The sequence below is a fragment of the Balaenoptera physalus genome, assembly GCF_965194825.1.
Source record: "Balaenoptera physalus genome assembly, chromosome: 11".
Lineage (NCBI taxonomy): Eukaryota > Metazoa > Chordata > Mammalia > Artiodactyla > Balaenopteridae > Balaenoptera > Balaenoptera physalus.
Genome location: NC_138896.1, coordinates 421,975 through 436,499, shown reverse-complemented (window position 1 = coordinate 436,499; position 14,525 = coordinate 421,975). Strand labels below are relative to the sequence as shown.

Sequence of the window (14,525 nt, the reverse complement as noted above, 5' to 3'; positions counted from 1 at the left end):
ATTTTTTTTTTTAATTTTGTTTTATTTATTTTTTTATACAGCAGGTTCTTATTAGTTATCCATTTTATACATATTAGTATATATATGTCAATCCCAATCTCAGTTGGGGAATTTTTGACAAGTTGAAATTCTTCTTTTCCTCCGAAGTTCAAGGTTCTTTCTTAAGTTCATACAAAGCTATACAAGTGTGTGTTTGGAACAGCAGTGCTTACTTCCAAATTTTTGTAAATTAAATCATGCTTGAAATTAGGGAAATTTATTTTTAATAAGTCATAATTATATATATATATTTTTTTAAATCTTATTATTATTTTTTGCTGCGTTGGGTCTTCAGTGCTGCGCATGGGCTTTCTCTAGTTGAGGCGAGCAGGGGCGGCTCTTCGTTGCAGTGCGAATCCTTCTCATTGCGGTGGCTTCTCTTGCTGCAGAGCGCGGGCTCTAGGCGCTTGGGCTTCAGTAGTTGCGGCACACGGGCTCAGTAGTTGTGGCTCACAGGCTCTAGAGCGCAGGCTCGGTAGTTGTGGCACACGGGCTTAGTTGCTCCACGGCATGTGGGACCTTCCCGGACCAGGGCTCGAACCCATGTCCTCTGCATTGGCAGGCGGATTCTTAACCACTGCACCACCAGGGAGGTCCCTGTAATTATATTTTAAAGGATTTAATTTTAATAAAAATTTGTTTTGATTTATTTGGTTTATTTTTCACAAGTATTTATGTTTAAACACAAACTATCCTATAACTAAATATTGGGTTGGCCGGAAGGTTCGTTCGGTTTTCTCCGTAAGATGGCTCTAGTAGCACTTAGTTGTGTTTAACTTCATTTGAAACAATTTTGTTAGATTATATGTGACACCTGTCATATCAGCGTGCATTTAAAAAAAAAGACTTATCAAAATTGGTGAATTTTTGTGTAGCCATTTTAATATTGAAGATGGAAGAAGACAAGCAACATTTTCAGCATATTATGCTCTATTATTTCAAGAAAGATAGAAATGCAACCAAAATGCAAAAAAAGATTTGTGCAGTGTATGGAGAAGGTGCTGTGACTGATCGAACATGTCTAAAGTGGTTTGCAAAGTTTCGTGCTGGAGATTTCTCGCCGGACAATGCTCCACAGTTGGGTAGACAGGTTGAAGTTGATGGTGATCAAATCGAGACATTAATTGAGAACAATCAATGTTATACCACGCGGGAGATAGCCGACATACTCAAAATATCCAAATCAAGTGTTGGAAAATCATTTGCACCAGCTTGGTTATGTGGATTGCTTTGATGTTTGGGTTCCACATAAGTTAAGCGAAAAAAACCTTCTTGACTGTATTTCCGCATGCGAGTCTCTACTTAAACGTAATGAAAACGTTCAGTTTTTAAAACAAATTGTGACGGGCGATGAAAAGTGGATACTGTACAATAATGTGGAACGGAAGAAATCATGGGGCAAGTGAAATGAAGCACCACCTACCACACCAAAGGCCGGTCTTCATCCAAAGAAAATAATGTGTGTATGGTGGGACTGGAAGGGAGTCCTGTATTATGAGCTCCTTCCAGAAAACGAAACGATTAATTCCAACAAGTACAGCTCCCGGTTAGACCAACTGGAAGCAGCACTCTATGAAAAGCATCCAGAATTAGTCAACAGAAAACTCATAATCTTCTATCAGGATAACACAAGACCGCATGTTTCTTTGATGACCAGGCAAAAACTGTTACAGCTCGGCTGGGAAGTTCTGATTCATCTGCCGTATTCACCAGACATTGCACCTTCAGATTTTCATTTATCGGTCTTTACATAATTCTCTTAATGGAAAAAATTTCAATTCCCTGGAAGAGTGTGAAAGGCACCTGGAACAGTTCTTTGCTCAAAAAGATAAGAAGTTTTGGGAAGATGGAATTATGAAGTTGCCTGAAAATGGCAGAAGGTAGTGGAACAAAAGGGTGAATATGTTGTTCAGTAAAGTTCTTGGTGAAAATGAAAAATGTGTCTTTTATTTTTACTTAAAAATCAAAGGCACTTTTTGGCCCACCCAATATTTAGAGGAGGGAGGTGTGGAGCAGACTGTGCCATCCAACACAGCAGCCACTTGGCACACAGCTTCAGACTCCAAAGAAAGAAACAAGTACAGAAGAAAAGAATATCTCAACTTTCTGTATTGACTACATGTTGAAATAATGCTTTGATATATTACACGTTATGAACTAAAATTTAGGTTTTTCTTTTACTTTTCTTATTGTGGTTCCTGGAAAATCTAAGATTACGTACATGACGTGTGTTTGTGGCTTACACTGCACTTGTGTTGGGCGGCACTGGTGTGGAGGGAAGGCCCTGTGCTGCTTCAGTGTCTGGTCCGGTTACGTCCTCAGTTCTGTCTCAGTAGCCGTGCCATCTTCAGAAGCCACTTAACCTCTCTGCCTCTAGTTAAAGAAGCGGAATGTTTGTTCACAGTGTTGTCGGTTACGATTAAATGAGATGCTGTAGAAAAAAGCTGTAACCTACAAAGCTTTATACACATACAGAGGATTTTAATTTACTAAACTAATACTTGTAATACTGGGACCACTATGATAAAAATACCTTAAATGTACATAAAGCCTTACTATTATCAAAACTCTATCCTATGCCCCTGTCTTCCCTAATTATCACAGCAGGCCTGGATGGCAGGCCAGAGACATTGCTGGACCAGCCCCGCTGAATTACTGCCCCAAATGAAACAAGCCAGGCAGAGCAGACAGTACAGTCCTGACCCTGGGTTCTTAGTACCAGCTTCAGATCATCTTGTGCAAAGAAAAAGATGTGTGTTCAGTTTGAGAAAACAGAGCATCTGTTTTCAAGGATTTATGTTCATTAAAAAAAAAAAACAACAAAATATGAACAACTTAGTCATAAAATAGGTATTGGCTTCAGGTTAGTGTTTTTTGTGCACAGAGTCTAGTGTGCGCGTGTGGTGACTGCACATCCGGGTCCCCAGTGTGTGCGCATGAGGCAACAGCCACCTCTAAGGTTGGTTGGTTGTTTGTAGAAGATAAGCCCCCATGAAAGTCCTTCAGAGTGGTTACTGGAGAGACTTGTTTCTAATAAATTTAAAGTTTATAACATGGTAAGAAACTGTAACCATAGAATAGCTAGTCTCATGTTTGGTGACACACAAGCCAGAGATCTAAAGCCACTTACGGGTGATTTGGTGCCAGCCAGTGTGTCTCACTGGACGTTGTTGAAGAAATGTGCTAATAATCCCATAGGCCTCTGGGAGCTGAGCCTGCTGTCAGCTGTGGGCACAGACTTCCCAATAGAGGGAAGGTACATCCAGGCTTAGAGCAATGTCCAGGGTCCAGCTTTGAGTGTTTACCTAACATCTGAAATTCTCAGGTTTTGAACAGAGAGTCAGTTGTCTCAAAGGCTATTACATACACTACTTTACATTTTCTTAGCATTTCCATAGTACTGATCCCATTTGTTTGAAATAAGGATGTTTTTCTTTCCCTGTGAGTCCTTATCAAGTTAAAGAAATGCACATGAGCTTTGCCCCCATGACTATGCTTTCAGCTGAGTGTCTGAAACAGCTCGTTGGAGAGCATCCTGTTTTCCACTCATGTTGAAAATGTTTTCTGCCTTTTTTCAGTTTGGATAATTCTGAGAATTTTCTCCTTTCAGAATAACTGGAATGATATGTGATAACTTATAATCAGCCAGCTTGGGTGATTCACTGACAAAATGCAGAGATAGTGCCTTTTCTTTCTTTTCAGAAAAGAGAAATCACAGCTGTGTAGACTCATGTGCTCCCATTCCCACTGGCAGTGCCCTCCGGGCTCTCTGTTCACATTCTAAGGCAAGACAGTTAGGAAATGGCACAGGAACAGGAACATTGAACTTCCTGCCATTGGATTTGGGGTTGAATTCCCAGTGTTATTATTGTAACATCTTAGATTTTCCTACCTTCTGGGGCAGGTAGGTGGGTTCGTAAGGCCGGTGTCTACCAGGACTTTGACACTTTACTTTCTGTAGGCGGTATTTTCTCTCACATCTACCCCTGCCCCCGCCCCCAACCTTCTTTCTCTGCACTTAGACTTTTGCATGTTCTTTATGGTGCCCTCTGGTGGCTCCAAAGTGCAGTATTAAAATGACATTAAGTTGAGGTGCTATTAGTTTTCCTTAAGCCTGGATTCCTTTTTGTGAGAGAGTAAACTTGTCTTTCTTTGGTTTGTATACAGGTGTGTCTTTTTTTCTGTTCGATTTTTCCCTGAGTTCTTTTAGTAATTGAAGCAGATTTTGCCCAGAGCTGGTTCAGCTGAACTGAGCCTTGCCCTGCCCCGCGCAGGCTCGACCAGGCTCTGGCCCGTGGTGGTGACTCGGCGCCTCCAGGCCGCTCCTGCCTCTGTCCGCGGGCGGCCCCTCTTGCCCTTGGTCTCAGCTTGGATGTTGTCACTGGCTCAGGGGCGTCTCCTGTGTAGGGCAGAGCCCCTCCGTCAGCTTTCCTCTGAGTGCCCGCTCGTTCTCTTCATGCCACTGACCCTACTCTGCAGTCCACTTATGTTATTTCTGTACTTTTTTTTTGTAAAAGTGACAGTTTTGTCGACTCCATCCCAGAATGTACACGTAACGAGAACACGTGTCACCGTCCCCTGGAGTGGGCCTGGCACGAGGAGGTGTAGTTAGGGCTCATTCAGACTCATCCTGAAGCCCATTTGTTGGACATATTTTCAGGTTTCATTTCTGACTTGATGGACATAGAAGGTGACTGTAGAGATGGTTTGGAATGAAAGGTGTCGGCCTTCCTCTGGGTCATCGTACTAGCGTCCCCTGGGAGATGAGGAAGGCCCGGGAGATGGAGCTCGTCCCAGAGTATGTTACGTCTGTGCTTCATCCCGGCATCTGCCTCTCAGGAGAGTAGAATTTTGAAGAAAAATTCTCATTCTACCCAACTTCTAGTCTAGTTGAATTAGATGTGCTTCCAACTGTCAAGATTCGTGGTCTTTAAATATCAAGTGCAGAACATGCCAGGTCTAGGTCCGGGTGGCGGGGAGGCTGTGTGTGACTCCATCCCTTTCCGCACGTCTGGAAATCTGGGCGTCGGGGCCGAGTTTGCTTCTGCTCGGGGTCTGCATGCCCAGGTCCTGTTGCTTTTGTCTTCTGCAGCCGTGCCAGTTTGAGCGCTGCGTGGTGCACTCGCTGCAGTCTCTGCGAGACGTCCTGGAGTGCAAGCCCGGAGAAGCCAGCGTGAGTGTCTGAGAGCAGCTGTCCGTGTCGGGGGCCAGGCAGCCGGGGGCTCCCCTTGCAGGTTTGGGTTATTGCAATGCCAGAGCTGCTGCCCTGTCACTCAGGCCACAGTCACTCGGCCCGAGACCAGCTCTCCATTCCTGTCCCCTTTCAGAGTCAGGTGGCCCACACTGGACGCACTTTCCCACATGTTAACTTCTTCTATCAAACTTTATAAACAAAAAGTTTTCTTAGCCAAGTACAACAATTCTCATTCTTCCTTACAGGTCTTTCAACAACCGAAAACCCAGGAAGAGGTTTGCCAACTAAGCGTCAATATCATGCAGGTACTTTGTGAAAGCACTGATGCCCTGAAGCCTGAAATAATGCAAATTATTAGTCTTCCCTACTACTCATAATCAGTGTATAGCAGACATTAAATATGTATTCTTTTTCTCTTCTTGTCTGAGAACATAATAGTTTATGGTAAATAAGTTCAAGGTAAGACTAGTTCCAACTTGCTTAGCAGTACCCCAATAACTCATTTTTATTATGCTCCCCTTTTTTGTGTTCTCACAGTACTCTGTGTGTATATATCTGTTAGAGCACAGATTAAATGACATGACAGTTGTTTACATTGTACCTAGAGCTCCAGGTTCTTTGGGACCAGTGCCTTGTGGGCACATAAACCCAGTTGAACGCATGAGTGAATGAGTGAGAGGAAGGAAATAAAATACATTCAAGAACTTAACAATGGGATCAGAATATAGGTGCTTTAAATTTTTTTTATCACTTAGCGTTATACATTGAGATGTGTGTTCCCAGTGCTTACATACTTTTATGTGTGTGTGAATATATACTCTATATGTGGGACATACAGTCTATCACTTACAGAAGGTATATATGCATACATACCACTTAATGGAGATAACGCCGTATTTCTGGTTATTTATGTAAAATTATCTTCAATGTCCAAATAGATTAGTATCTAAGCGTTCATACCACTGAAACGTCTTATTTTTGACTTAGGTTTTTATATACTGTCTGGAACAGTTGAGCACCAAGCCTGATGCCGATGTAGATACTGCACAGTAAGTAGAGCTGAGAGTAGCCTCACCGATGCGTTTACCGGGATTGAAAATACAGACTCTTGTTCTGTGTTTGGTCTTATACCCTGGGACTTCCAATAAGACAGAGCAAGTAGTCATATGAATTACATTTTTATATATTTGGCCTGTATTCTTTCCACAATTTCTTCATCTTCTGAGCTTGTCTCACCTTTACTAGAGGCACATTGAGCAAACTGAGCACACGATTAGCTTACTGATTATCCAGAGGAACAGGGTTTATAAATAATAAAATAGGGAGTTAAAATGCGTGACTCCTCGTTGATAGCTGTTGTGGTTCTGGTGCAGGGGGTTGCCCCGGCACTCCTGTTAAAGGGACACTGTCTGGGCCATTCTTGGTTAGTTGAGCTCCAGAGGACACATCTCGATTCCTGATATTTCCAAATCCATGTGATAATTCTTTTATAATGCTGCTCTCTGGGATTTTTTTTAAACCTAATTTTTCTGACTGTTTGGCACCTGTAATTTCTGTGTACCTAAGGTTTATGCTCTCTGACACAGATGATACTGAAATAAATGCCTCTTAAATCTATAACTGACAACTGGAATTTTTTGCATGTTTGTCTGTTTCCATGTTTTCCATGGTTTTTGCCTCTCAGTATATAAGACACTTACCTCTCTGAGACCTAATAAATATTTAGTTGTTCTAGTTTTTCTTTGCTCTTTATATGTTTATTAGCACATTAATTTACCAGGAATTTGTATTGTTAATCAGTTTCCTGATGTTTTGGATTAAATAAGTCTTGTCTTCTTGTTTTGTTACAATTTCTCTTCCTTACATCATTGAATTCTAATATGTAGTGAAGGTATTTCTGAACTTTATCTTCTGTTCTATTCATTCACTAATGTTTCCTATCAGTGTTTGTTGTTTTAATTATCAGTAGTTTGGTTTTTTTTTTTTTTAATGTTTTTCAGATTGGTATCCTTTTATTGCTTCTTTATTTTAAACTTATTTTATATGTTTATCTATTCCATATGAATTCTAAAATCAGTTGGTTAGATTTAAAGAAAAGGAATCCTGCTAAGGTGTTACTTGCGATTCTGCTGTATCTGTAAATTAATCAGTGGGTCTTTGGTGTTTCCTCCCCTGCAGCTTTCTGTGTCTGGTCACTTGTTAGGAAATTAACTAATTTCCTAACTCAGCTCACCTCAAGTCATTTACTATGAACGTGAGCTTGAAAAAGTCCCCTCTAGATTCTGATGGGCAAAAACATTTCAGTTATGAGAGTCTATACCTAGAAATTAAATTATTGGGAAGACCCCAAAAGCACATTTTACGTGGCCCATGTTAATAGATAGTCCACAGTGTCTACTTTGAGCTGTTAGGTGTTAAATATTACAGAAAGTTATATGATTTTTGACCAAGAGGTTTTAAAGTCAAATTTACATAGGTTTCATTGCATTTTTTATTGAGGCATAATTGACATATAACATTATGTTACCATTTTTAATTTTAGTGCTTTAACTTGTTCTCTTACTTGCTTCTCTATTCAGTCTCTCCGTTGACGTTTCTTCTCCTGATTTGTTTGGAAGTATCCATGAAGACTTTAGTTTGACTTCTGTAAGTAAGATCATAAATAATTAAGATGATAAATAGAAAGTAAAACGTCATTTTTTTTATAAAACATGTCATTATGACTGTTTCATAACAGTCTAAATTATTAATACTTTGTTACCACATTACTCCTATAGCATGCTACTCTTACTTTGGAGCTGTGTTTTATTTTGTGAAAGTTTTAGTAAAAATATAATTTTGTAAATATTCCACACTGAAAAATCTTTTAGCTGAAGTTGCAGCTTAAGTAGTTCCATCTCCTCTCTGCATCGTGTGGAGATCCTGAGTGTGGTACCCTGGTGCTTGAAAGCTGGAGAGGAGGCAAAGGACAGGCACCGTTTCTCCGCATTTTCCCTCTTTAAACAGAGAAGCTCTGCTTTTCTCTATTTTTTTTTTGTTGTTGTTGTTAAGTTCCCTAATAGCATTTTATTTGAACACAAAATTCCATGGCAAAACCAAAACCAAATCACCTTTTCTATAAACACATATATTTTAAACATATGCATGTGTTTAGCGATGATTCACACATACACTTTATCCTATATGTAAATTTAGCTGTTGAAATTCAAACTCCAGCTATCCTTGAAAAACAAAAACAAAAACAAAAAACAACCCTCTCTGGTTTGTCATTAGCTTGAATGATGTGTGTGTATGTGTATGTACCTCTCAAGAAAGAAAACATGTGAACTAAATTTCCTGCCATATATAATTTCTACAGTTATTATAAGTATGAATTCCTAAATAAGGATTTGTTATATTAGGAAAAATAGAGTTTAATCAAAGTAATTTTTTTTAAAAAGCTATTGTAGGTTTAATTACTTGGGTGACTAGGTAGATAACAGTACTGTTCATGAAGAGAATTCAGGAAGAAAATAGTTTCTAAAGAAAGATTAAAAATTCAGTTTGGGACCAGATGTGTTGAATGAGAGACGTTCAGGTGGGATGTCTAGTGGGTGATTGGACCCCAGGAGAGAGATCTAGGTACAGATTTGTGAGTCAGCAGTGTAAGGCCTGGGAGTGGATGAGAATACTAGGGAAAACAGTAGGAGGAGAGGAGGGCCAAATATATAAAAATAATATTGGTGGTGCCAGTATTTAAGGGAAAGCCTGAGGCAGAGAGCCTGGAAGTTCCCTGAGAAGGAAGAATCAGAGAAGGAAATCCAGGGACAGGTGGGAGAGCGCGTTTAAGCAAAGGAATATTGAACGGTATCGCAGACTGACAGAACATCAGGCCGGGTCAGACAGAAGCCAGGCCTCGTAGGAGGGCGTGTGGATGGCCGAGGGGCAGCTGCCTGCGCTGGGTCAGGGATGAGTGGCAGCCGAGGAGGGCCATGTGGTGAGTTCAAACCGTTCTTCCACTGTGAATGGGAGGGAAGGACATGCGAGGAAGGATCTTCTCAGTGGAGAAAGGCCTTGCTGCCTGTCTGGCCAACCACGCTTCTTCTGGGGCTTTTGGGACAAGCCTCATTTCTACATGACTATCTTCCCAGTGTTTGGAGCAGCTGCCGTGGGCTCACATGTTCCCTTCTTGAGCTAACACGGCTTGCTGGGCAGTGGTTCTCCTCTGAGCCCCCGACTCCCCCAGAGCCACGCCTTCGCCTCCTCTCCTCTGTCACCCAGAGCCCTGCATGCTTCGCACTTGCTTCTGCTGGTCACTGGACCTTCTCTGTCCCATTTCACTCTCCTGAAATTGTTCCAAATTTGGTACCAAATTCAGTTCCTGTGTTTTTCCCCATTGGATGATACCGTGTTAGATTTGGTCCAGGTAATTGAGATCTTCTTAGGGTCTTGTTCTGTTATCCAGCAGAGAGGCACCTGCAGAGGCACGTGGCACGTGGGCTCAGCAGAGAGGTGGGAAGAAAGAGGGCTAGGTTTCTGGTCCGCTTGCTGGTCTGCTGCCTATGACAGAAGAACCTCGGGCTTGCCACGGAGGGTGGCCTGATGGCCGCATCACAGAGACGCTGGGCAGCAGCCGGAACAGTCCATGAGGCCGAGGGGTCCTCAGGCTGCAGGTGCTGCCGTGGATAGGTTGACTTGTTATTTTCAAACATAGGTATTCATCTGAGGTGTTTGTCAGCTTTTGATGAGTCATTCAATTTTAAGAATTTGATTATTTGTCAGGTTTTCTTCCCACTTTTGTTTCCTGTGATTGGTTATATTTGAGGAAAAAATACACTTACTAAGAGTAAGACTTCAAATCACTCAAATAGTTTTTCCGTTCTTGGGGAAGAACCATTCAGATTACAAGGGTAAAAATCAACCAGAGTTAATTAATGAAGAGGGCAGAGAAGGTGTGGCAGGCTGGGGTGGGCTGCTGGGAGGCGGTGCCTGGAGGGTAATTAAGGATTGATCGTGGGGCTGAGAGGCCAGTTGAGATATTTGGGATGCCACTGCTCAGAGTGGCTGATGAAGCGGCACGGTGACTTTATGTCACACGCTTTACGAGGGCCACATAACAGTGACAGTTAGGTGTGGGCAGGGGTCTGGCCTCCCCCCGCCTCACGTGCCACCTCCTGGTGCCCACCTCACGCGGTTTGAACACGGAACGTGGGCGAGGAGTAGACGCACAGCGCACTTGTTTCAGGCTTCTTGTAGCCGCCACTTCCTGTCCGTAGAGTCATTCAGGCCACTGACGACCTTTCATTGCTTCGAAAGCACTGTAATAATTCCTGGGCCTTTTAATTATATTTGTTGATGATCACAAAAGGCAGCAAATAGGCCATGCTCTGCCAGAACGAAACAGTAAAAGTTTTAATAAAGACATGGAAAGTTGTACACATTTTGAGGGAGCTGAGTGGAATTCTTGGGTGATCCAGGCTCAGTGAGCCTAGCCCTGTGGTCTGTGCACCTGCCAGGGCCTGGTTATTCCCATCTGCCTTCCTGACACTAACCTAAGTTACCCTGATTAGTACACAGCAGCGATCAAAGTGTGGGTGAGAGCTTCTCCTAGAAAGGAGTTCTGTCTTAGTTTTTAGTCAAGGATCTAAACCAAGGCCCTAAATTAGTCACAGTTGTTCCAGAGAAGCCCTCACACCTGAGGGAGCAGGGACAGTGCTCAGACAGCCCCAAGCACGGGGACAGTGCCATTCCTAGAACTGTGTTTACAAAGCCAGTTCTTCTGAACTCTGAGAGGATGACTGATTCATCAGCCTGGGGGTCTGGTAATCTTGATAAGAAGTCACCTTACACAGCGGGAAGCCTGGGGGGTAGAGCGGCGCCCTGCGTGGCTGAGCGGGGGAGAGTCCCCGTAAGAGGGACACTCTTCTACGTGGGAAATTCTGGGAAGGCCTGGTGTTTGAAGGCGCCCATCTGTGGATGGCATTACAATTCTCTTCCAAGTTATAAGAAACTTAGGAATTATTTTCTGAGAGTTTCTACATTTTTTGGTAGTTATTTTTAAATATCCATTTTTATAGCTTTTTTTGGGTGCAAAACGTATGAAGTGGAATAACCAGTAAAGTAGAATCCCTTTCCTAAGAACAGCAGCTGGATCGTATTTTACTAGTTTACTGTGTTGCATCAATCTGTTTTTCCATACAGCTGTTAAATTTCAAAAGGAATTTGAGTCAAACATTATTTGGCTCTTTAGTGTGTTATGTCATAGCGAGCAATTAGTAGAATTATAGAATTGTATTGTGTTTCTCCTTGTTACTGGAAAGAAGGAACCAAGAAAAACAAAGCATTGAATATTGATATTAAACATCAAGAGATTATAATTAAATTTAACAAGTGATAAATGTTATCTGTTAGACTTTCAGTTTGTTACTATAAATAATTTTCTAAAAATTTGTTTTGGTTTTAGGAACAGAGACTTTTGATAGTCCTGAGTAATTGCTGCTACCTAGAACGTCACACCTTCCGAAATATCGCAGAACATTTTGAAAAGCACAACTTCCAGGGAGTAGAAAAAATAACACAGGTAAATGGATCGCGTTAAACGGACACGTGGTGGTGTCATCCGCTCCGTTCCCAGCTGTTTCCTCAGCGCCCCCCGCCCCCGCTCCTCCCCACGCCCGGGTCCCTCCTTCTCACAGCTCACCTGAGTCACTGACGTAATGCTCTCCTCTTTCTCTAGAGCAAAGCCCTCTCAAGGTTAGAGCTTTTCAAAACTGAGGGAAGAAAAGGAAAGAAAGGCTTCAAACCCAGATCTTTAGGAGTCATCTCTGATTTGGCTCCTTTTAGGTTGAAGCTTCTACTTCTAGCCGCCAGCAAACCCTGAGCCTGCAGAGCCACCTCTTCTTCCTCCCTCCCTCCCGCTCCAGGGAGCCGCAGCAGTGCTTCTGCTTGCCTGCCAGAGCACACGCACACACACTCGTGCACAGCTGTAGGTTGCTTTGTCTTACCTGAAAAAGACATACCCTCCACTCTCCAGTCCTGCCTGTAGAAAGGTGGACAAAAATGAGTCCTGTATAAATCAATGGAGTAGGTATTTTTAATGTTACACTTTGTTGATTATATTTTTCAAGTAAGCAGACAAGGAAAAAATGAAGTAATCATGTTATTATTAAAGGTTGCTTGGTTCCTGGACAAAAGTTTATCAGATTTCTAAGTAAAACTAAGCTAGAACCACTTTTCTAATGTCAGTACAGTTTCCTCAGTGCAAAGAATAAGAAAGATAGTGATCTTGTTAATCTTATAATCAAAACGTGCTCTTGATGGATTGCATACTTTTTACAAATGATGGTTCCAGTTCATGAGCTAGATTGGGATTTTTTTTTCAAAGATTGAAAATGTCAGAGTGGGTGGCTGTGTCTTGTTTTCTTGCCTTTTCGTAAAGATTAATCATCCTGATGAGAAATGTTGTGACTTAAGACTTTAGGGCCAAATGTCGCGTTTATTTCCAGAAATTTTTGTGTTGAGAGCTGCAAGGTGCTCTCTTGCAGTAGAAAGTTAGTATTTGTAGAAAGTGGGCATTTCGTTTTTATGCAGTAACAATAATGACACTAACATTATTACTGAAGAAATCTTTTATCATTTTAAAAATATATGAAGTGATTAGGAACTGCATATAACAAGCAGGGAGATTTTTAGGTTTTTACAAAGTTATGAGTGGGAATTATCTGTTAGGTTCAGTTTGTATCATTAAGAAGAAGAATGAAATTGACATGCAGATAGGCTTTGATGTCCTTCCCAGTCTTTGTCCAGATTGTTCTGAGACAAGGTGACATGAAGGATCTGGGGGTGGGCTATTCTTGGCACTCAGAATTTGGAATTGAATATTTTGAAATCATTCAGTTGAGTATTAAAGGAATAGACAGTAAACTAGATTTATAGTGTTTGTGCTGATTCTGTTTTTTATGAGTGAATTCATTAATTTCGTGATGACAATCAAGTAAAATATATTTCTTGAATTAAGGTATAAAAGTTGCCAACTGCCACTGTTTTTCACGGTTTCTTTCTCAAATGACAGATAGCTCGGGAGGCCCACATCCTAGAACAATCCCAGGGCACGTGTGTCCTATGAACATTGGTTATCCGTTCTCTGGCTCTGCTCTGCTCTGCTCTCAGAGGGAAGTGCTCACTGAGGGCTTCTGCCTGGTGTGCTTCTACCAGACGGACCCCACCTCTCTCAGGTCTCCTTCTGGCTGCAGATGGGGACTTTGCCCAGGGTCCTCCAGGCATAGTTCCTTCTGCTTTCTTACTCCACCAGGAGCAGCACAGAAATGGCCAGCCTTTTCAGTTCCCTTTGTCTTGGTCTCCATCTTCGAGAGTAGAATTAATTTTTACATAGGAACAGTAGGTGCATAATCACGCTTGTTAGGCGTTTATTAAAATTTAATCATCACTCATCCTTTAAAGCTAGAATGATTTTATATACACAGTTTTATTTGATGAAAATAGCTCTGTGAAGTAATCAGGAAAGTATTATTAACTCCATTTTTTTCATGCAGAAAAATGCTCGGAGAGGTTAATGCCTTGACCTATAAGCAGCAGAGCAAAGCAGGACTCAAAATTAAGTTTTCTCGTGCTAAATCCAGAATGCTTTCTGGCCCAGCAGCATACATGTATTAAGATAAAGAACAAAATTGTTTCCATGAAAGCACACCAAAGGAATAGGACATGAAGCCGGTTGATTAATGTACATCATTCGGACTTGATGAAACAACATTAAATAATAAACATTAAATTTATCAGATCAGAGTATCAAACTCCTCTTTCCCTACAAGTTACACTCTTTAAAATAGGCCCCATCGTAGGCCTTCAGTGGATGTGCTGTGTGGAGCCCGGACAGCAAGTGCCAACTCTGAGTGCTGTGTGCGCTTCCACGCGCAGTGCTGTGTGCGCTTCCACGTGCAGTGCCAGCACCTTTGGGTTTTCCTCAAGTCTTGCAAATGTTTTTCCAGTCATGCATTTTTTTTTTCCTTATTATAAAAGTAAGACCTATTTATCATTTTTTAAAAAGAGAAATACTGAAAAATCTAAAAAAATTTTTTATATCATCTATAATGCACCAAAGATGAACACTGTCTTATTTTAGTATATATAGTAATAGTGTCTTTTATATGCCATATACCTGTGTGTATATATGATATTAAAAAAAAAATGAAACATTTTCCCAAATTCTGTTTACCTTGAATGTATCTTTTTCTATCGGCTCTTCTGTTGTGAGCGCTTTTCCATTTTTATTAACTATTTTTGTAAAGATGAGCTT

At 41.4% G+C, this 14,525-nt stretch overlaps 1 protein-coding gene across 6 annotated transcripts in view; it reads left to right on the top strand.

Moving 5' to 3' along the window:
* The window catches only part of EXOC2 (exocyst complex component 2), a 155,590-nt gene that overhangs the window by 99,532 nt on the left and 41,533 nt on the right, over positions 1 to 14,525 (top strand). For all 6 annotated transcript variants that reach the window (XM_082414831.1, XM_082414832.1, XM_082414833.1 and 3 more), the window contains exons 18-22: positions 5,132 to 5,212; positions 5,479 to 5,538; positions 6,221 to 6,282; positions 7,813 to 7,879; positions 11,676 to 11,792. In XM_082414831.1, the coding sequence (XP_082270957.1) occupies positions 5,132 to 5,212; positions 5,479 to 5,538; positions 6,221 to 6,282; positions 7,813 to 7,879; positions 11,676 to 11,792 (387 nt within the window). The remainder of the gene's footprint in view (positions 1 to 5,131; positions 5,213 to 5,478; positions 5,539 to 6,220; positions 6,283 to 7,812; positions 7,880 to 11,675; positions 11,793 to 14,525) is intronic.